Source organism: Syngnathus acus, chromosome 22, assembly GCF_901709675.1.
Source record: "Syngnathus acus chromosome 22, fSynAcu1.2, whole genome shotgun sequence".
Lineage (NCBI taxonomy): Eukaryota > Metazoa > Chordata > Actinopteri > Syngnathiformes > Syngnathidae > Syngnathus > Syngnathus acus.
In genome coordinates this window covers 8144868-8166108 of record NC_051106.1, presented here as the reverse complement: position 1 = coordinate 8166108, position 21241 = coordinate 8144868, and the positions used below count along the sequence as shown (strand labels likewise).

At 47.0% G+C, this 21241-nt stretch overlaps 1 protein-coding gene across 3 annotated transcripts; it reads left to right on the top strand.

Moving 5' to 3' along the window:
* The first annotated feature begins 151 nt into the window (after positions 1 to 151).
* On the top strand, positions 152 to 21175 carry slc8a3 (solute carrier family 8 member 3). 3 transcript variants are annotated; one of them, XM_037241172.1, is made up of 8 exons: positions 152 to 273; positions 2620 to 4467; positions 12637 to 12743; positions 16676 to 16693; positions 17312 to 17436; positions 17724 to 17823; positions 18373 to 18642; positions 18747 to 21175. In XM_037241172.1, the coding sequence occupies exons 2-8, from the start codon at positions 2687 to 2689 to the stop codon at positions 19121 to 19123; spliced, it is 2778 nt and encodes a 925-aa protein (XP_037097067.1). In that variant the 5' UTR covers positions 152 to 273; positions 2620 to 2686; the 3' UTR covers positions 19124 to 21175. The 3 variants fall into 3 exon arrangements, with proteins under 3 accessions (XP_037097067.1, XP_037097068.1, XP_037097069.1); XM_037241173.1 differs by lacking the exon at positions 16676 to 16693; XM_037241174.1 differs by lacking the exons at positions 152 to 273; positions 12637 to 12743 and having other exon boundaries at positions 4338 to 4467.
* Positions 21176 to 21241: the final 66 nt, after the last annotated feature.

Here is a 21241-nt window from a genome sequence, read left to right as displayed (position 1 = left end):
CTTCTCTCCTTCCTCACCCCTCCTCCTCTTCCTCCCTTGTCACTGACAGCTCTGCTCAGTCCCGCCAGACGTGAGGAGCTTCTGGGGGAAGGAGGACATCACCACCACCATTACCAGCACCGAGGCGAGCCCCTCCGACGGATCCCATCCGAGACGCCTCTCGCCGGGGGAACCGAGCCGGCTTGAGGGGGGGTGGTTGTCCACGAGATTTTGTTTTTTGGGGGGGTGGGGAGGGGAGGAGGAGGTGGTGCAGCTTCGACACAAGCTAACCAGGTGAGTGACACCCCGTAATAGTCATAATATTGCATGTTTATGGATTCATGAGTGACAGATGGATCAATTCATAATCTTGTATGCATGCTTCAGGCTCTAATGGGCGCGTCATCGATGTTATCGTAACACACAACGTGCACAATGTTACATGTCTTTTTTGAATTGACATGGGGGGGTTATTGGGAATCCCCCCCTCCCTCACTCCTGGCCCTCCACTTCAGGTATAGCAGATGATGATTAATCAGCAACAGCTGAAGCTCTGCTGAGTGTGCAGCTCAAATGACCCCCCCCCCCCTTTTTTTTTTAAGAACCCCCCCCACGCACGCACGCACACACACACACATATGTCCAAAAATAGAATAAGGCCGTCATGTCACGCAGACGATGAATGTGACCCTCTTAGTAATACCCAACATGTTGTGTGTAGTAGCACAATCCCAGAGGAAATGGTGTAATCCGGAGTCAAACCGTTTTAACGCGTTCATACTGCCGAATTTCCATGCACACCTAATATTTTGGTGATCAATGAAATGCAATTAAGAGGAATCCCGGTAAGGCTTACCTTGAAACGAGCCACGTGATTGGCTTGCCGAACAGCGTTTTGACGCTGACGGGGATACGAGATCCACAAGCGCATGAATAAATCATGTGGCTTAATAACTGGCATATATGCACGAGAGCCCCCCACACACATCCCCCCGCAAGTCAGCACAGTGACGGATTGCCCGTCGTCAATGTTTAACACCAATTAATGCAAGTAATTACTCACTGGAGCAATCAAGTCCAATGTTGTCGTGTAACGTTTAAGTCACGGAACAAGAATTAAAAATCTCGTTAATTATGTTTTTATGCATTTAAAGTACAGAAACTTGTAACAGTCGAAGGCTAGGAAAAGTCATGAAACGATTTTTTTTTAGTTGAGTTTATGCGAGTTCAAATGCCAATTTAAAAAAAGGAACACCAAGGTACCAACGTGTTCAAATGCAAAGCAAAAAAAAAAAAAAAGATCATGTAATATTTTCTTCACAGAGGAGGAATGAATAATTAAATGGAGCAAAAAACTTATTGTAATGTAAAATTTGTGCGGTGGAGCACGAGTAAAACTAATTAAACATTGCATAAACATTGCATTAATTGAGTTCAGGCGAGTTCAAATGCAAAAAAAAAAATATATATATATATAATGTAAGATTTGAAGGAAGAATAATTTTGAGTAAACCTTTGATGACAATCCGCATGGGGCAAAAAAGTCATTAAGTATGCAAGTTGTTGTCGTGTTGCTGCTCATTTAGAAGTCTCACACACGCGCACACACACCACTAAGTACTTCCATCGAGGAAATCAATAATCACAACAAAAAAAAAATCAAAAGTTTGTGAGGCGGCTCTGATGCACAAGTCTTCACGCACTTAATTGACAAACACGCCGTGGGCGTGTCTATTGAATTGTTTAGTGCCTAATCAATCTTGTAAATCTTTAGGACAAGGAAGACGCTACAAATGGACATGATCCGAACGTACCATTTGTTTTTATGGGGTGGACTGTTCCATTCAAGGCAAACCATCAAAAAGAAATCTTCCCGAGCCGCCGCCACCCCCTCGGGCGAGCTTTTGGCGCAATGCTAACGTTAGCTTAACGAAGAAAATTCACACACGCTGACCAAATGCTTGACCTCAGCCGTTAACGCTAAACGGGTTGTCATCTCGCATCCCGCCGTTAGCGCGGTCCGAGACATCTGCGCCGTCTTTTCTGTCGCCTTTGATGCTCTTTTAGCATCTGCTTTTGCTTTTTTTTTTTTTTTTTTTTTCCTCTTTCTTGTAGATGCTGCGTAGTCAGGCCGCAGCTCCTGCTGAGCGAGCTAGTTTGCTTCCCAGCTCACCACGTTTGTATATTTGTCAGTCGGCCATTCGCCCTCCACCCAAGAGAATTGAACACAATCAGGCTCCAGTCGGCGTAATTGGTCTCCACATCCGAAAGGCAACTCCCGTGATTACAAACGGGTCTGCAGGCTGGCGTTTTATTAAACAAACTTTAGCTAGATTTTTTTTTTCTGCTGTCTTCTTCCCAGACCGGAGTCATTTGCATTTTCCGGGAGAGAAAGAGAGTGAGGGGGGGGGGGGGGAATATTTATTCCGGCCTGCCTTAACTTGTCACGATTACGCTGCTTATAAAGTAGGTCGCCCCGTCTGAATTTTTGCACTCGTGAGATTGGGAGAAATTCTCTCCCACGCTCTTTCTTTCTGGGAAAAGTTATCTAACCACTCCATGAACAGAAGTCGAATGAGTCCGAAGAATACGAGCGCTCAGCTAGAACGTGTCGTTGAAATTTTTTTCCGATGTGTTCAGGTGGTGGAAGTCAAGGCCCAGTGCTGGATCGCAGTGCGGTAAGGACCCTTGAGACCAAGGAGGGTGCATGGAGGGCTCAAGGCTTATAAGTCCGGGGCGGTTGGCCCGCCTCTGGTTGGGACTGCTCTCGGCAGCCGCCGCCTTCCTCGGCGCCGAGGCCCGGACCACCCCGAGCCCGCCGCTCAGCCCCGTCAACGCCACTTGCCCGGGGAACTACAAGTGCAACCCTGGCATCATCCTGCCCATCTGGTACCCCGAGGACCCCTCCATGGGTGACAAGATCGCGCGGGTCATCGTGTACTTTGTGGCCATGATCTACATGTTCCTGGGCGTGTCCATCATCGCCGACCGCTTCATGGCAGCCATCGAGGTGATCACGTCTCAGGAGAAGGAGGTGGTCATCCGCAGGCCCAACGGCGAGACCACCACGGCCACCATCCGCGTATGGAATGAGACGGTGTCCAACCTCACCCTCATGGCCTTGGGCTCCTCCACCCCGGAGATCCTGCTGTCCATCATCGAGGTCTGCGGCCACGAGTTCAAAGCGGGCGCCCTGGGGCCGTCCACCATCGTGGGCAGCGCCGCCTTCAACATGTTTGTCATCGTGGGCCTGTGCGTGTCCGTCATCCCTCAGGGTGAGGTGCGCAAGATCAAGCACCTGCGGGTCTTCTTCATCACGGCCGGCTGGAGCGTCTTCGCGTACATCTGGCTCTACATGATCCTGGCCGTCTTCTCGCCCAACGTGGTGCAGGTTTGGGAGGGTCTCGTGACGCTGGCCTTCTTCCCCATCTGCGTGCTGCTGGCCTGGGTGGCCGACCGCCGCCTTCTCTTCTACAAGTTCATGCGGCGGAAGTACCGCACCGACAAGCACCGCGGCGGCGTCGTCATCGAGAACGAGGCCGACCGCACCCCCAAGGGCATCGAGATGGACGGGAAGGGGGTCAACTCGCACTTTGTGGACGGCGGCATCAATCTGATGGACCCGGCGCAGGGCAGGGAGACGGACGAGTCCCGCCGCGACATGATCCGCATCCTCAAGGACCTGAAACAGAAGCACCCGGAGAAAGAGCTGGACCAGCTGGTGGAGATGGCCAACTACCACGCGCTGTCCCACCAGCAGAAGAGCCGCGCCTTCTACCGCATCCAAGCCACACGCATGATGACGGGCGCCGGCAACATCCTCAAGAAGCACGTGGCGGAGCAGGCCAAGAAGTCCGCCAGCTGTCTGGAGGTGCGCGCCGACGAGCCCGAGGAGTACGTGTCACGCGTGGCCTTCGACCCCGCCGCCTACCAGTGCCTGGAAAACTGCGGCGCCGCCATCCTCACCGTCACCCGGCGAGGCGGCGACATGGGCAAGACCGTCTGCGTGGACTACAAGACGGAGGACGGCTCGGCCAACGCCGGCGCCGACTACGAGTTCACCGAGGGCACGCTGGTCTTCAAGCCCGGCGAGACGCTCAAGGACATCAGCGTGGGCATCATCGACGACGACATCTTTGAGGAGGACGAGCACTTCTTCGTGCGGCTGGGCAACCTCCGCGTGCTGGAGACGGAGGAGGAACTGCTGTCGGCCAACAGCCTACCCTACCCCAAAGCGGCGCTGGGCTTCCCCGCCGTGGCCACCGTCACCATCCTGGACGACGACCACGCCGGCATCTTCACCTTTGAGAGCGGCGTGATTCACATCAGCGAAAGCGTCTGCGTCATGGAGGTGAAGGTGCTGCGGACGTCGGGCGCCCGCGGCACCGTCATTGTGCCTTACCGCACCGTGGAGGGGCTGGCAAAGGGCGGCGGCGAGGATTTCGAGGACACGTTCGGCGAGCTGGAGTTCAAGAACGACGAGACCTGGTAAGACTCCATTTCTCTCTTATCTATATCGGGAACGGCATGCATTTGAGTCGTGCTGAATTTCTTCTGATCGTTTGAATGGTCTGATGATACGGATTAAATAACCGTTAGCTACAAACATGTTTTTTTTTTAAGCCTCATCCAAGCGTGCCTACCTTTGTTTGTTCCCCTCGTGTGTGTGTTGCATGCGAGGGGCATTCAATGTGAGGATTTGTCACACAAGAGTGACAACAGGAAGTCCTCAGCTAACCTGGCATCTCTAATCCCAATGGATTTCCCCCCCCCCCACCCCCCCTCTCAATTTTCTTTTGTTTTATTTCAATTGTTGACGTGTCCCTTTTGCTTTTTGAGGCCAAGCAATCACACAAAGTGTAAGAGTGACGTAAGTCGGTATTCAGACTAGATTGATAAGAGCGGTAAAAGGCTTCAATGAATTATGGTGTATGTAAATGTCGTACGTGTTTTTTTTTCCTGAAACAAGAACACACCGTAGCAGGATTATAAGTAATAAGATAAACCGTGTCCTGACCGTCCTATCTTTCTATCTGCCTTTTTTTGTCCCGTGTAAACGCTACAGAATTGCATCTTTGGAAATATTGATTTTTTTTTTTTTGTGCTGCCTCCTCCTTGCACACAAGGGCGCTCAGGCTGTGAATCAAATTGACATCGCACGTCTGACATCCTCCGCTCAGCGGGACCTTCTGCTGGTGTCACAACTCTAGAGGGGAAGGGGAGGGGGCGAGTGTCAGGGTGATCAGCAGGGCTCCTATGGGCACGCCGGCCTCTCTAGGGGGGGGGGGGGAAGTTGTCTTGATTTATGTGCAAGAAGAGACTTCCCGGCGGGGCCACGCAGAAAGGAAGAGCACTTGTATTACGGCCAGAAAGTTGTCGTCGTGCGTTGTGTATCGATCCGTCCATTGTGTTGGGGCCGCTCCGATGATGAATAGCGTGCAGGTGGGCCCAAAGCTCGGAAAGGTTCCCAAAATGCCAAACGTGATTTGTTTGGAGGACATGTTGCAGGGCACTTGTTTTGGGTGGGGCGGAGTTAGACGTGGCGCTGTCCATTTATTGGACCACACATGGTTTGCTGGAGAATGGATTTATCTATCGATTTGATCAATGTTATTGATCTTATCTATCTCGCTAGCTATCTAGCTACCTCGCTAGCTATCTCAGGGATGGGTGCTAGCAGCCCACAGCTGAGCTAACTTTCAGTGACAATCGAAAAATCCGGACAAAATGTCAATTCTTTTATTTTGTTTATTTTTTATTATATACATTTATATTTATTATATTTCATTTCTTTTTATTATATATATTTATTATATTTCATTTCTTTTTATTATATATATTTATATTTATTATAATTTATTGATTCATATTTTTTATTTACATTTATTTTTCTTTCACCGTCTTGACCCAGAGACGGACGGCGGAGGCAGCTGCATGTCGGCAGAGGCGTCCTCCCTGGAGACGCGGCGTGTTTAACAAGGCGCTGATACATTCATAAACTAATTAGCGGACAGAGCAGAATGAGCCGCGCTAATTGTCGTTGCCGTCGCGCCTCTGCGAGCTTGTAAATGCGCCGGGTCACGTCGAGGGTTGCTCAAACTTTTTTTTGGGTCCAGAGACCCCCTTACATTTATGTATTCGTCTTTTTAAAGGGCAAGACCTAATAATCACAAATGATTTAGCGGGCCGCGAATCCACGGCCTATTTCGGGGTCACATTCCCATTTTCAGATTCCTGCTGCAATGCCGTGACTGACACGACACATGTCCGCAAAACCGCTGACCGTGCGCATTTCTTTTTTTGCGAGTACTTTTCAAGGCGTCCTGGAATAGCCGCAGCAGGTTCACTTTACCGCCATGCAGCACTGGCTCATTCATTCACCCCTTTTTTGTCAGCATGAAGACATTTTGTTGTTCAAGTAAACCCAAATGTGAATTTGACTCCCGCTGTAACAATTTGGCAGTAAGCCATTCCGAATTGCGCATTCTTGTAAACAAGTACAAGTCGGATGTCAATGAGTGTTCTGACATGACGCAGATTGTGGGATTAAAAAATGTATAGGAGGCAATTCAGGAGACATGTTCTTATCTGATCAAACACACCGGAGCTATTAAACGCTCCACACGCGCAGGTTGAGTGGTAATAAATATGCTGGCCCTGCTGCATTCGGCGCTCTCCGTCAGGGGAATGCAATTAAGTTAAGGCTTATTTATAACGCAATCCGGCACCGGCCGTGTCACCGGCTCCTTCCCCGCCTCATCGACTGCGGCGTAAATCTGACCGGGGATCAGATATTCGGGCAAATACAAAATTGTCAAGTTGTGCAAGCTCAGATTTGAGGGGATTATTTTTTTTTCAAATTGAAAATCCAAAATAGGAGCGTTTAAAATTTTATGATAATTCCATTGTCATGTCTGCAGCTCGGTAGATAAAAGAAGCGACTCGCGCATAAACAATTCTTGATATCCAGCACCAGAAGAGCAGGGAGTTGGAATCATTCAGGCGAAAGCTTTGTTGTGCATCACTCCTAAACACCGGCCAGTTTCATCCCGGAGGAAAACCCTTGTTGGAGGCCCCCCGAGGCAGTCGGCCGCTCACCCGACTCCCGCTCGATGCCTCGGGGGGGGGGGATAAAAGTGGAGCCATGTGCTCGCCACATATTGGAAGAAGAAACAGATTGCTCAACTGCGCGTCTGGATATTTACAGTTGAGTTTTCCCATTTTGGACTTTTCCCATTTGGGCATGACGTGGATGCTTTTGTGTGAATTCGGTCTTGTCGGAGGCAAGGCCAAAGGCTCGGTCATGAAGGTGAACGGTGATCAGGGTGGGAGGAAGCCGGACATGAGGCAGGCGATGATTTGAGTTTGGCAAACAAACACACTCACACAGAAGCCTCCGGGGCTCGAGACGTTGGCCGGCTTGTCACATCGCACTCCCTGGCGAAAGATGAAGAGGTTACACTGGCGGATCGCAGCTCTGCCGGTTCCCCGCGGGAACCCTCTTCCTCTTTACAACACTCCACCTCATCTTCCCCTCCATCAGCTCCTTTTATGTAATCCTGTCAGGAAAGCAATGTTCTTGGCTTCTCCTGCTCTATTGCCACCTCCCAGCGCTTTCTGTTGGGGATCATCTCTCCCAAGCTAATGGGAAGAGCATTTTCCACTCTCCTTTGTTCCTTCATGTTTTATTGAAGCCCCCCGGGGGCACTGGTTCAAGATGGCGGCCGACTTTTGTCTGAACCTGCACTAATTTTGGAGGCATTAGGCACCGCATCCAAACTTTGCATGGACTTCCCTCAGCGGTTCAAGTAGCCACAAATAAACACTTTGAAAAAAGAAAGTGTAGAACCAGAAGAAAGTCCTGTTGAAGTCTACTGAAAGGAAAAAAAAAACTTATGGGATGTGTTACAAGACTACATTTTCTATTTAATGAGAATAGTTCCGACTAGAAGTTAAAAGTACTGCAAAAAAAAGTATTAAAAAAGTTTTAGGAGAAAAAGATTATCATACAAGAAATCTGACTGAGATAAATATGAGAAGGAAGGGGGGGGGTATTTCCAGAGGGGAAAAAAAAGAAGATGGTGGATAACGAGAGGCCCGGAAACAGAGTGGAGGAAAAGCGAGCCGAAGTCGCCTCGAACGAGGCGAGGCGTGTGGGCGACGACTTCTTTGAAAGCGCTCCTCTCGTTCTCCTCGTTAAAGATCATCCAAGACTTCCTGATGACAACATCTTTGATGTCTTCACCAAATGTGCGTCTTCTTCTCGTTAGCTGGCGCATCGTTAGGGCTAGCGTCATTAGCGCGCGTTTTTTTTTTTTTCTTGCCAGGTCTTTTTTTATCCGTTGCGGCTATTTGATGTGTCTTTGATTAGTCATTCCACAAGACACATTCTTTTGTGACTTTGAATACTTGAAAGCACTACAGATGGAATTCACTGTCAGGTAAAAAAAAAAAAAAAGTCAACTATTGAAATAAATTCCTGGCCCTTATTTTGCACCCTGGAGCCAAAAAAACACAAGGACCTTGCACTTATTGCATAGTTGGCTTTCAACGTCAGGGTCAAAACGGTTGCCGAGGGAAAATGAAAGTGAAAGTGAAGCCTCGCCGTGATCTGCCAGAGTGCTCGCCATCGTTCGGGCGGCGATATATAGGAGGCCCTTTTAATCTGATCTTGTTTCGAGCTTAACCTGCTTCAGTGTGTGTGTGTGCGTGTGTGTGTGTGTGTGCGCATGCTATAACTTGTGGTTGCAGCCCTTTTAATGGAACTCCTTGGCCCTGACACTTCATCAGAATGTCAATAAAAGAGAAGGAGGAGGAGGAGCAGGGCTTGTCTATCGGTGACTGATGAATGCAGCAAACACGCAAAGCCGTCGGAAACATCAAAGGCGTGCATTTGTAAAAAAAAAAAAAAAAAAGACGATGTGCATCACGTCAAACTAAAAAATGCTAATTTTGCAAACACGAAAAACCATTTAAAGATCATTTCCTCCTGGCAAAACTTAATGTACATGTCATAAACATCATGGACAATAAAGTTTTAAACAGACTCAACTTTAAATAGAACAGACGATTTAGTTTTTGGAAAATCTAAGAAACTAACCACTCAAACGGATTCCCGACCTCGTCGGTAATGACCAGACAAAGGGATGAAAGGAAGGAAAAAAAAAAAAAGGATGCAAGAGAGGAGAAGCACAGAGGATGTTTTCCCGTTTGATTCCCCCTCAGTGTCACCCTGATTATGTAACTGCCACGTGCTAAAAATAAAGCCTGCAGTACGAGCCGGGAATGCTGTGCCACTGCCTAACGCACACTCGCACACACTTTGTGCGGTTGCCATGGCAACGCAGCCTCCCTCAGACAGAGAGGAGAAGCGGCAGGACTTCCTGGAGGGAAGGAGCAGGAATCTCATCACTGCTTTTCCTGCCTCATGGTTTATTTATTTATAGAATACGACACAGTGGCTTAGTGGACAGCCTCGCGGCATTTCAGCCGAGGCTCGATGTTGCCTTTGAAGGATGACCAAAAAAAAAATATTCGTGAATTAAATTCGTATTTTGTATTTTAAAGACTATGTCTTTAGGAGTTGACCAAATGTTTCCAAAATTGACTCGTTTAGTTTCACTTTAAAGATGCTCGCTCTCTCGCTCTCACACTCGCAAAGGTCTTTAGCTCATCGATTACATTTAATGGCGGTGTTGGAGATACGCTCCGCTAACACTAATACTAATGAGCAATTACGTAAGATGAGCTAATGAGCGAGCGGCTATAAATAGCTAGCACTCAACGTCGCGCCCATGCATAATGTAGACGGCAGTCGCTGACGGCCGAAAAGGAGACACTTAATGAAGCTATGCTAGCTAGCTAGCAGGCCGTGTGTATAGTTAGTGTCAGCAGTTTTTCTGACTAGTTTGGCTCAATAAATTCTCGTTGGCTGCTATGCAAGTCAACACACTGCATTGCACTTTACACATACTATCTGTGCCCAAAAAAATGAACAACACGTAAGAGGTCGGCAGCGTTGGCGACGGCTCGATGGCGACGGCGGCCCATAAAATCAGGTCAGCATCCCCGCATTTGCTCGTAAACACAGCGGTGGTTCGCTGAAAATAAGGACGGGAGGGGAGAAGATGTACGGAAATAGCGATAGCGGGACAAGATGGGGTAAGGAGAAATGAGATGGAAGAAGAGGCAAGGCTGTAGTTTGTTACGCCGCCCCGCTGCGCCGCCCTCGTTTTTGCGCCGGCTGTGATACGAAGGCTCGCTTTTTGCATCAACCTGATGGACAGAAACATCCATTTCCTATCTGGCTGTAAACTGTTCACATGGTCTCAGTACGGTGCCCTGTGGGACTCCACAAGTGTAATGGAAACACCTTTTTGACGATTATAAAGGACGACAGCGGATTTCATATGCTTGAACGAGCACGTTGCTCTACTGCTTTAATATTTCATTTTGTTAATTTATGCAATGGCCATTCTGGTGGAGGGGACACGGGAAGAGTCCCCTGGCCGGGACTCCCCTCTGCCTTCTGGTCCTCCCGTGCATGAGACCTCTTTTACCACTTTGTCACCCCTCACTTCCTCCGCCTGCACTGGGTATGTTCCTTCCGCATGGCCGGCCGACCGTGGCGCGCCGTGGTAGCTAGCCCGTGTTTTGTACACCAGCTCGGCTTTTAGCCAGCCCTCCATCTCTCTCTCTCTCCGCTCGGCGAGCCGGTCTCTCAATCCGTGCATGAGCAAACATGAGGGCATACATAAAACATGAAGCTTTAGCTCGTCGTTCCGGTCCGAGGCCATTTCCGTGTGAAGTTGGCGTGCGCGTCCATTTCCGGGAGTGATTAAAAACATGGATAATGACCGCTGGTGAAGCAGCATGTGGCACGTTACTCAAGGTTATTCTCGTCGGTGCCCTTCAGAAGGTTCTTGTGCTCGTTCTCTTTGCCGTGAGAAAACCTGAAGTTCGATTCTGTGCTCCTTTGGCGGCAGACGGCGTGACTCACGCGGGGCCCACTCCGCTTTTATCACCAGATTTATAAACAGACTCCCTGGACGGACGAACGGCCATTTGAACGTCAGTCCCGATTACGTCTTCTGCCACGCCGCCTGCTAATGTTGATGAAGATTAAACGTGACAGACGGTGGCGACACGCTCCCCGAGATGGAATTAGCATTCCGGCCCGCCCGAGACCGACGACCGTTAGTGATGATGAAATAAAGAGTGATTTATTTCTTCTAACTTTCCTTGGGACACGACTGAGTGAGTTTTAAACCGCGGTGGCCGCAGGATGCCACACAGCTGCCGAGCATCTCCACACGTGGGGCGGGGCCGAGAATATAAACGATATCCATTGAGGGAAGGTTAACCTGGCCGTTAACACCGCGCCCCCGCCCGCCAGACGATATTAACGGCCGGCCTCGCCGCAGCCCCTTGCCAGCCGGCCGTACAATGCGGGAGCCTTAAATTTGCAGCCAACACGCGAGCGGAGCAACCTTTTGTGTCGGTGGGCCGGCTGCCAGCCCCTTTGTGTCCCTGCCGGGGATTCCCTGTGACCCCAATCAGTATAAAAGTAAATGCTGTGGACCATATTGGTCCTTTTTATTTCTCTTTTATTGAATTATTTAAGCTATTTATTATATTCTAAATTCTTTACAAAGAAGAAAAATGGAAAAAAAGAAATTGCAGCATCACAATAGCCTTTGTGTGTGTCACATTGTGTGCGCTTGCATCCCCCCCAGGCTGTGAATAAGAGATCACAATTTTTCTTTTTTTTTTTTTTTCTTCTTCACATATTTGTGTGCTCAGGCGTGCGTTTTGGTTGCAGTTGAATGTCACAGGCAACACTCACACTCCCCCTTGAGAAAAATATCCGTAACTATTTTTAGAAGTGGATCTTCCTTTGCCTGCCTCTTCTCAAATAGTCATGCCTGTCGACGAGACTCGTGTACCTACTACTGCTACTAATACGACAACATATAAACACACATATTCAACATTTGACGAATCGACTTCAACAAGGGGCAAAGAACGATATCGAATGTTACAAGCAGTAAAACTCCAGTGTAAACTTTCCAAAGTTTGATAGCGAGGAAATAAAAATCCTTCCTGTGGGGAGCTGGCCACTGAGCAGCTGGACTGCCCCATCAATATTACATCGATCAAAAAAAAAAAAAAAAAAAGCACGGTTGAGGCGGGCACGTCATCAAAGTTCTTACTTGGCAGCTTTGCTAACTCGTCGGCCGAGCAAAATCAGATGCAAAAGTTATGACTGCAGCTCACTTTTTAAGGAGGAGATGGCACAAGACGTTTTTGCATAATGCATGGCGGACAGCCTGAGGCTCACTTTGGAACATCAGCCCCCTCCCTAAAAAACAACTCCAAAACAAATGTAAGAAGCTTGTGATGTGCCATACTACAAGATTTTTTACCTGATATTGAGTAAAAGTAGAGCTAACTTGACCTTTTGACCCTCTAATTTGACCTCTTGAGATGCTCTCGCACTGTTTGCATTAACCACTCGTCACCTGCTCACCTTTCCTCCATGCAGATGATTAATCCCACTTTCTGTCCTCCCATGGCATATTAACCTCCTCTTCTACTTTTCCTTCTTCTCCTCCTTCTCCTGTTCTTTTTTTTCTTCTTCCTCACGGCCCATCGCAGCAAAGTAATCCGCGTGAAAATCATCGATGACGAGGAGTACGAGAAGAACAAGAACTTCTTCCTGGAGCTGGCCGAGCCTCGCATGGTGGACATGAGTCTCCAGAAAGGTGCGCTGCTTTCTTGCTTGCTTTCTGTCACTTTTCCTCTTCTGCCTTTTTTTTTTTGGAGTCTCCTTCTTACCCTCAAGCCTCATCTTGCCTCACTTATCCAATTAACAATCCATTGCTGTCAATTTAACTCCAAAAGGAACATCTTCTCCTTTGTTTTTTGTTTTTTTTTGCTAAACTGATGCTAAGGCTAAAATTCCCCAGCTACCTTTAGTTTTTGTCATAATGTCAACAAATGAGGTTTTACCAGAAATTAGTATTAGCATTTTTTTTTTGGTACCTTTAAGCAGTTTGGACGTCATTTGACGGCTAGCCCTAATGTTAGCGGCAAGCGTTGTCATTAGCATTTATCCTGAGTGACTCCTAATCCTTATTTTCATGTTGTAATGCAAAATTGACTGCCTCTCACTGTATTTTGTCATCTAAAATCCATTATGTTCCCATTTTACATAAGAGCACCTTTAGTTTGATGACCGATGACTGTATTATGACTGATAATCGAGTTAAACGCTAATGCGGCTATGTCAAATTGTTTTCATCATTAACTTTGCGTTTCCGTGCTTGCTAACGTCTGCTAAAAACAAAACTCCATCGGGTCTTTTCACGAGGCTGCCGTTATCTAATGCGTTGTTGTTATCTAACCACGCTGGAGGCCAGGTGGACAAGCTGGTATGGAGGGAGCTCAGAGTAACGCTTTAGCGTTAGCTTAAAAACACAGACAGTGCGGCGACGCTGTCGGAACGTCGAAGAAACACGCCTCCTTCAGCTAATTAACTCGCACAAGAAAAGGAAAAACACCCCTCAAGCAACCATTAACGAATTATCCACACATCTACAAACCCACTTTCCCCGGGCTAGCAAAAGTTAGCTCGTCGGCTAAATCAAGGAGCTGTGTTAAATAGATTAAAGGTAGATCAAGAAAAAAAGCAGGAGGGGCAGAAACAAATGGCGTCGGCTCCCAAACAAAACGACGACTTCTCATTTAATATTCATCCATTACGCTCCCGCGCTCGGCCTTTAATAAGGCGCCCCAAAACAAACCCAATCATCTCTTATGAGCTACAATCTACATATGAACATGGAGGAGATTAGCATAAGGCGCACGTTCATTAAAAAGAAGACGAATGAAAGCTTTTCGTGGTAGGAGATTAAAAGTGCTCATTAGCGACACAAGCGTCGCTACGGCAAGCGCACCGACGCTCGGGCGGCTCGTTCGCAACCTCCCGGGAGGCGAGGGCGCCGTTTACTTTAGCGTGTCAGGTTATTGACATGCGCCTCGCTTAGCCGCCGCCCGTCATCCGGCATCTTCATCACTCGCTGACGTCTGAGCTGTCTCGCGTCTCGTCAGCAACCGGACTCACTGTTGACTCAAATCTGAAAAAGCCTTGACTGGATTTGCCGTTTATTTGTCTTAAGTTGATAATTGCTTCTGGAAAGAGTTTATTGATCATATAGTGATGATTTGAAGGCTGCTTGTATTTGGTCGAGGGATGTGTTTGTCTTCAATTCCTCAGCTTGTTCCCACCTGAATCTCATGAATCATGTGACATTACCAGAAGGTCGTTTCCAAGGACTTTCCATGGCAGGCCTCAGGATTTCCACATAAAATACGGATTCAATATTTGAGCAGCGATCCTTCGAGGTTTTGCTTTCCTCTCTTGAGCGTTCACGTGAGCCAACCGGCTGTCAGCCATTCCGATTCATCGCTGCTCGAATCCCTCGGCGGAATGGAACCTTGAGCTCATTACGTCGCTTTTTCCAGGCGGGGTCACGAGCTGCATAAATCCTGATGTTGCAAGACGCGTGAGGAAGGAGAGGAAGAAGAAAGCCGCCTTTCAACACAACTCAACCTGCAATGAAAATGGTTTATGTGTTTGAATCAGGACTCGTAAGATCAGGTGTTTTTGAATCAGGATGTCTGGATGACGTCTGTGATCTGTCCGGATCAGGTTGCTTTAGATTGTTTGGATCAGGCCTTTGTGTATCTGGTCTCTTTGGATCAGTTTGGTTTGGATCAGGTCGACGTGTATCTGATCGATCTGGATCGGGTCGGTTTGAATCAGGTCTGCTTGAATCCGAACGGTTTGAATCTGTTTGGAATCAGACTGGATGAGGTCTTTCTGGATCAGGTCTGCATGGGTCAGTTTACAGTTCTCAGATGTTCAAAGGTAAAACTTTCATGTGCTTACATCACATTTTCAGCGCAGCAGTTGGTTATTTTCAGTTTTATTTCTTAGACCCAAAAGAAAAAATGAAAACCTCAATTGTTTTTCTGGTGTCTGACTCCAATCCCAGAGTACAGCAGGGCTCCTTGAATACAGATGACACCATTTTGATTGAAGTCTTAGGGGGACGGCATGAATATGTCCAGAGACTCGCGGAAAGTATTGACTGCCGTGACATCCATTTAACATCCCCGCCCTCAATACAAAAAGGATTCAAGTGTTCATTATTCTTTTAATAAGAGAAATCTCCACCACGCCAGGCATCCTCCAAAGCCGGGAAATTGACGCATTGCGTTTGTCTCCCCCAACAACAATTTCACTCGATAGCCAAATACTTTCTGTACCTCATCATGACAAAGTTGGATAGTCCCCCCCCCCCGCCCCCCAACTAATGATGGAGAATTTTTCCTTCAAAGATTGTTAATAATGCAGCGTGACTTTTAAATGAGTAGCTTTTGATGACTTTCATTAGGGTGTCAAGTTTTTGACATTCCGGGAAAAGAATGAAGTCAGCGGTGTGCACATGCCCGAGTGGTCCCGTCGGCCGTTTGAATTAAATCTACCCATCCGTGATTCTGGAGTGATTCCCAAGCCGTTCCTGCGCGGCGCCGCGGCAACCGGAGGGCCTTTGAGTCGTGACATTTGGCTGTTGAAGCACAACATCGCCGGCGCCATCTTTGAACGCTAACGCCCGTCAGAAAGTGTGCGGAATGAGGTGCTGGAGTTGGAGGGACATCAAAATATATATATATTTTTAAAAAAGCTGTCACGTGTGAACATCAACACGGAATCGGAGGGAAATGAGTTGGATGGCAGAATCAGATTCACACTCCCGAGTAGCCGACAAAAGTGCGTCACCCCACTTTTTCTTCCGCCGCCCAGACTGAAGAGTCGCTGCGAGTTGTCGTCTAGTAACCGTTGCTATGGCGACAAGCAGCAGTCAGTCAGTCAGTGAGGTGCTGAGGTGTAATAGATTCAAATGGAAGCAGACAGGAATAGAAAAGAGGAAGTTGCAGAGTGATATTATGCTGGTCTCCTCTGGGACCACTTTGGGGGGGGGGGGGCACGCAACCTTTCAGTATCGGCTCTCATTATGTGCCTGTCATTGATGACCTTCTCAAAAGCCTCCTGAAATGCAAAGCAGCTGCGTGATTCTGACGTCTTTGTGCACACAAAATGGTGGCCACGTTACCTATCGTCTTCATGCAAAACACGTCGGTGGCCGCGAGCTAACGTTAGCCTCGAGCAAGGCTACTTCGAAGACGGAGAAATGTGCTCGGCCCAGACTCCCAGGGGCGGGGTCATCATTTCAAAAGTTGCTCGGGGGTGAGGCAACTTTTATGAGCAACACTGATATGGATGAATGTGTGTGTGTGTTTGTATGTTTTTGTCCTGCTAGCTTCAAATCAATGTCCTTTTGCATCATTGCGGCCTTGAATGATTTTTCCAAATATTACCAAAGATCAAGTCAGTAAATGCTAATTTGCAGTGTTCAATTCATCATTTTCTTTTTTTAATAATTTGTTTAAATTTCAAGAATTATTTATCGTGGCTCGAGGACAAACATGAATCATTTTGAAAAATACTCTCACATTCCACTGCTACTCTCCGTCTTCTTCATTTTTTTCTTCTTCCACTTCCTTCACTCATCCGTTTCTTTTTCCTCCTCCTGTCATCTTCCTCATCTTCACCTCTCGTCCTCTGCAGCCATGCTGCTTGCCAACGGTAAGTTCCCCATCATGCATCTGTGTGTGTGTGTGTGCATGTCATTAAAACCGGTAACAATGAAGTCACAAAGTCAAATCTGACCAAACAAACTGCTGTCATACAACGCAGAGATTGCTACAAATTTTTAATTTTTATTTTTTTTTTGCCATGAGAGCAGGCTGGAGTTTAAAGGGGATGATGATGAATTTTAAACAAAACACGAGCATGCACGCTGTGTAATTGATTTCCACGTGTGCGCGTGTCAGTGGAGGAGCACTCGGCTGTGATCTTTAATGGCGTCGTTGTTAATATTTAATGCCGAGAGGCGTGTTGTCAGCAAAGAGCGGCACGATGACAAGGTGTCTGCCTCGGCAGGCGTGTTGCATCCTGGGAACTTCTCACATGCAGGCAGGCGGGCAGGCAGGCGCCGCGCTGCCTTCTTGAGCCGCCTCTGCATCCACATGTCCACGCTTCAGCACCACCACAGGCCTTTTATTTTTAGACTCCAGAAAGTTCTGGTTTTTAATAGTACATAAGTTATGTTTGAGGTCTATTCTCGTCAATGGCACTGAATGAGTTAATTTAATTGCCCCCCCCCACCCATAAAATGTTAAATTTCTCCCTTTGTCTGTGCAGACGTTCCAGACAGGAAGTTCACATCGGATGAGGAGGAAGCCAAACGCATTGCCGAAATGGGCAAGCCTGTTTTGGGCGAGCACGCCAAGATGGAGGTCATCATTGAAGAATCTTATGAGTTTAAGGTGAGGAAGGAAGGGAACGTAACTTCTATTATTGCAGTGGTGCCTTGACAAATGAGCTTCAGGCGTTTGACCACTAGAGGGCGGCAGAGAACTTAAGACTATCTCATAATAATTACATTTATATTCTTGTCAATATGAAAAGATAAAGTGGTTTGAATTTCCAGTCTGGTCACGGAACAATTTCAAGCTAATCATTGTACTGTGTAGTGTGACGCTGCTTTGAATGCGTTAAAGGCGCTGCTGCCACCTTGTGGTCACTGTGTCTGATGCGCTTGTTGTGATGACAGAGCACCGTGGACAAGCTGATCAAGAAGACCAACCTGGCTCTGGTGGTGGGCACCAATTCATGGAGAGAGCAGTTCATGGAGGCTATCACCGTCAGCGCAGGTAAGGCAAGAAAATTTAGTCAGCTTTGCTCATTTTAAATCTTTGATTTCCTTTTCATCTTTTTCTTCAAACACCTCTCATGTTGCACCTTGTGGAAGTGTCGCAAATATTTTCATCCAACGGGGAACTGATATCTATTCTTATGCATCAAAACATCTCGCCTCTGCTTCAAATGTATGCATTGGAATTCGAGTGAAGAGTACCGGACGCCCGCTTGCGGACAGCAGAGAGAGGAAAAAAAAAAAAAAAAGAAAATTCATTCATCAGATGATGCATAGAGGCAGCGGCGGCGGCGGCGGCGGCGGCGGATCGTCACTCTCGCCATGAAATATTCAATCCAGCGGCGCTTTGCGTGATTTTCTTTTACGGGCCGGAAAAGGTCCTCCGAGGCCTGACACTTTGAATAAGCGCACAGCTCACTCGCTCTGCTTTTTCCACCTTAGGAAGTTCTGAGGTGATCTTTTTCTTTTACACTGAGATGGCAAGCAAACGTTTTGGGACACTGATAACTTTGATCGTCAAATGTTCTCTTTCTATTCCCATTTCCAGACGAGGACGAAGACGACGCGGGCGAGGAACGCCTGCCGTCCTGCTTCGACTACGTCATGCACTTCCTGACCGTGTTCTGGAAGGTTCTGTTCGCCTGCGTGCCGCCCACCGAATACCTGAACGGCTGGGCGTGCTTCTTTGTGTCCATCGTCATCATCGGCCTGCTCACGGCCGTCATCGGCGACCTGGCGTCGCATTTCGGCTGCACCATCGGCCTCAAGGACTCGGTCACCGCCGTCGTCTTTGTGGCGCTTGGGACCTCCGTGCCAGGTCAGGATACTTGGACAATGTGGATTGTCAAGATCTGATTGAGCTAGTGAGCTAGCTAGCTACGCATAAATATTTTTTTCAAAATCCCCCTTCTCTGTCCACAGACACGTTTGCCAGCAAGGTGGCGGCGGTGCAGGACACGTACGCCGACGCCGCCATCGGCAACGTGACGGGCAGCAACGCCGTCAACGTGTTCCTGGGCATCGGCCTGGCGTGGTCGGTGGCCGCCATCTACTGGCACAACAAGGGCAAGCCCTTTGTGGTGGAAGCCGGCTCGCTGGCCTTCTCCGTCACGCTCTTCACCATCTTTGCCTTCCTGGCCATCACGGCGCTGCTGTACCGGCGGCGGGCGCACATCGGGGGCGAGCTGGGCGGGCCCCGCGGGCACAGACTGGCCACGTCGGGTTTCTTATTCAGCTTGTGGTTCCTTTACATCCTCTTCTCGAGCCTGGAGGCCTACTGTCATATAGAAGGTTTTTAGACGGGGACTTCTCCCGAAAAGGACCAGGAGAGACTTCTACCACCCCCACTCCTCACCCCTCGTTTTTCCCGCCACTTCCCCCCCCCCCCCCCCCCCCCCCCCCCCCCCGCTTCAAGCCCTTCCGCTGGGCTCACACGGAAGGCGGTGCTGCCCGCCCTGCGCGGACCTCCAAGGGGATTGCCCAGAAGATGCCAAGGAACGGGGTCCAGCATTCCACCGCAAGGAGGCGACTGCAGTCTTATACAACTGGAGAGTCTATTTTTCGCAACAACCTGACCAGGAGCGACTTTTTTTTTTTCTTTCTTTGTAAAGAAAAGTATTTTTGACGATCAAAACGTGACAAAAGGAACCAAACAACAGATGAAGTATGGACTTTTTTTTTGGGAGAAATCACAACCACAGACAGTTATTGAACATGACTTCCACTCTCTATATCGCTCTTAAATAATATTTCCTTATGTCTTGTATATTTTCAGCATTCAAGTGCACTCACGAAAAGAGCGAGGGATAAGACAACATCCTGGAACTGTGTCTTGATGTTTTTGAAGGTCACACATAGCTGTTTTAGTCACGAATGAGTCAAATACATATCTCGGTCTCATAGCACCCGCTCACAAGTTTTCAATCAAAAAGAATAATGAAAAATAATTGCTGCAGAGATACAGTGGATACATTCAGAGAAGTATTTTTCTACTTTTTCCTTCCATTGCACTTTGCTGTCGACTTTGATGTGTGAAGCACTTTGCAAGCAAGAACATGTGAAAATGGCCCCTTTTTAAAAACTATTTTTAAAAGCTGCATTCTTTTTTTTGCCACTTAAGGGCAGCAACTAAGCTGAAAAATAAAGAGCGTGCCCTTCCCCGCACACGTCATTTCGTGTAGAGTAAAAAAAAAAAAAAAAGAGAAAACTACTTCAACAAATAATAATTTATTTAAATGTTATTGTTGTTTATTTATTTAATTTTAATAGGAAGACAACATCAATAATCATCCGGTATCTTACAAATACTTAATATTTTATTTTGTACAATGATTTTGAAATAATTTGATAAAGTTACCATTTATTAAATATTCAACGTTTTTTATTTATATTTTAAAAAGTCTGGAACGTAACAGCACTACTGTTATAATCCCACTACTGTAACACCACGACAATACCTTACCTTTTATTTTATGGAAGGTAATATCACTACTGTACGAACACCAGGTCTTATCCAGTACCTTAATATTTATGAATACTATTTAATTTCTTACTCTTTTAATATCTTCACATAATTGTATCACTTGTTTTGTATTATAAAAAGAGCAGAAGGGAACGTCATTACTGTAACACCACTAAGTACCTTTCACCCAAGCAGAATCGGCTAAATATATATTTGAACCCCCCCAAAAAACACTGAAATCATTAATAAAGTCAAATGTCGCTCCAGGCTCAAACTGTAATACCAAAGAAAAAGCAAAATCAGAGAGTACAAACTTTGAAGGTTCCACTGTAAACAAGATAAATATGGATAAAAAAAAACAGTGACACAGTTTGTCTACTTTGAGGCAGTTTGTTTTATTTCTTCTCTTCCTCTTTTTAATTGGAAAAGCTTCTGTACATATACATGAAAAAAAGGACCTTTTCACGCACTTCTTGAGCCACATTTGATCTTTTTTGTTTGTTTCTCTTTCTATGTCACTTAAACCGACAACATTGGCGTTTTTCCTCTCTGCCTTGACTCATTTGTGTTTTTAAAATCTGTGCCAGGGTATGTGGTGGACTATTTTTTTTTTAATGCGCAAAATCAGTCACGTGACTTTGTAGAGACCTCACTGGACTTTGTGAGTGTTTCACTTTTATGGTCTTTTGTAAAAGGCGCGATGTTTGGGGTCGGGGGAGGTTACATTTTAAAAGTTCTCCCGGGCCTGCTATGAGATGTCAAATTTCAAAGGAAAAAAAATGGGGAAAAAATATGAATTTTCCAAAGTGTTTTTTGAGATTCTAACTGTTTTCTTTTGTTCTCTACTGTGGAATAAAATCAGCTTTCTGGTTCACAAGAAACATGCAAATTCTTCTTTTTCATCATATTTTGTTTTCATAGAGTAGACAACCAACCAAATCTTAGGTTGTTTTGT

What these genes read in the sequence shown, in the direction of transcription:
- slc8a3 (XM_037241172.1), top strand. Translation starts at nt 2,687, where the DNA reads ATGGAGGGCTCAAGGCTTATAAGTCCGGGGCGGTTGGCCCGCCTCTGG. An exon ending in TTCAAGAACGACGAGACCTG is followed by an intron (nt 4,468 to 12,636) that starts GTAAGACTCCAT and finishes GGCCCATCGCAG; the next exon opens with CAAAGTAATCCGCGTGAAAA. An exon ending in AAGAATCTTATGAGTTTAAG is followed by an intron (nt 17,437 to 17,723) that starts GTGAGGAAGGAA and finishes TTGTGATGACAG; the next exon opens with AGCACCGTGGACAAGCTGAT.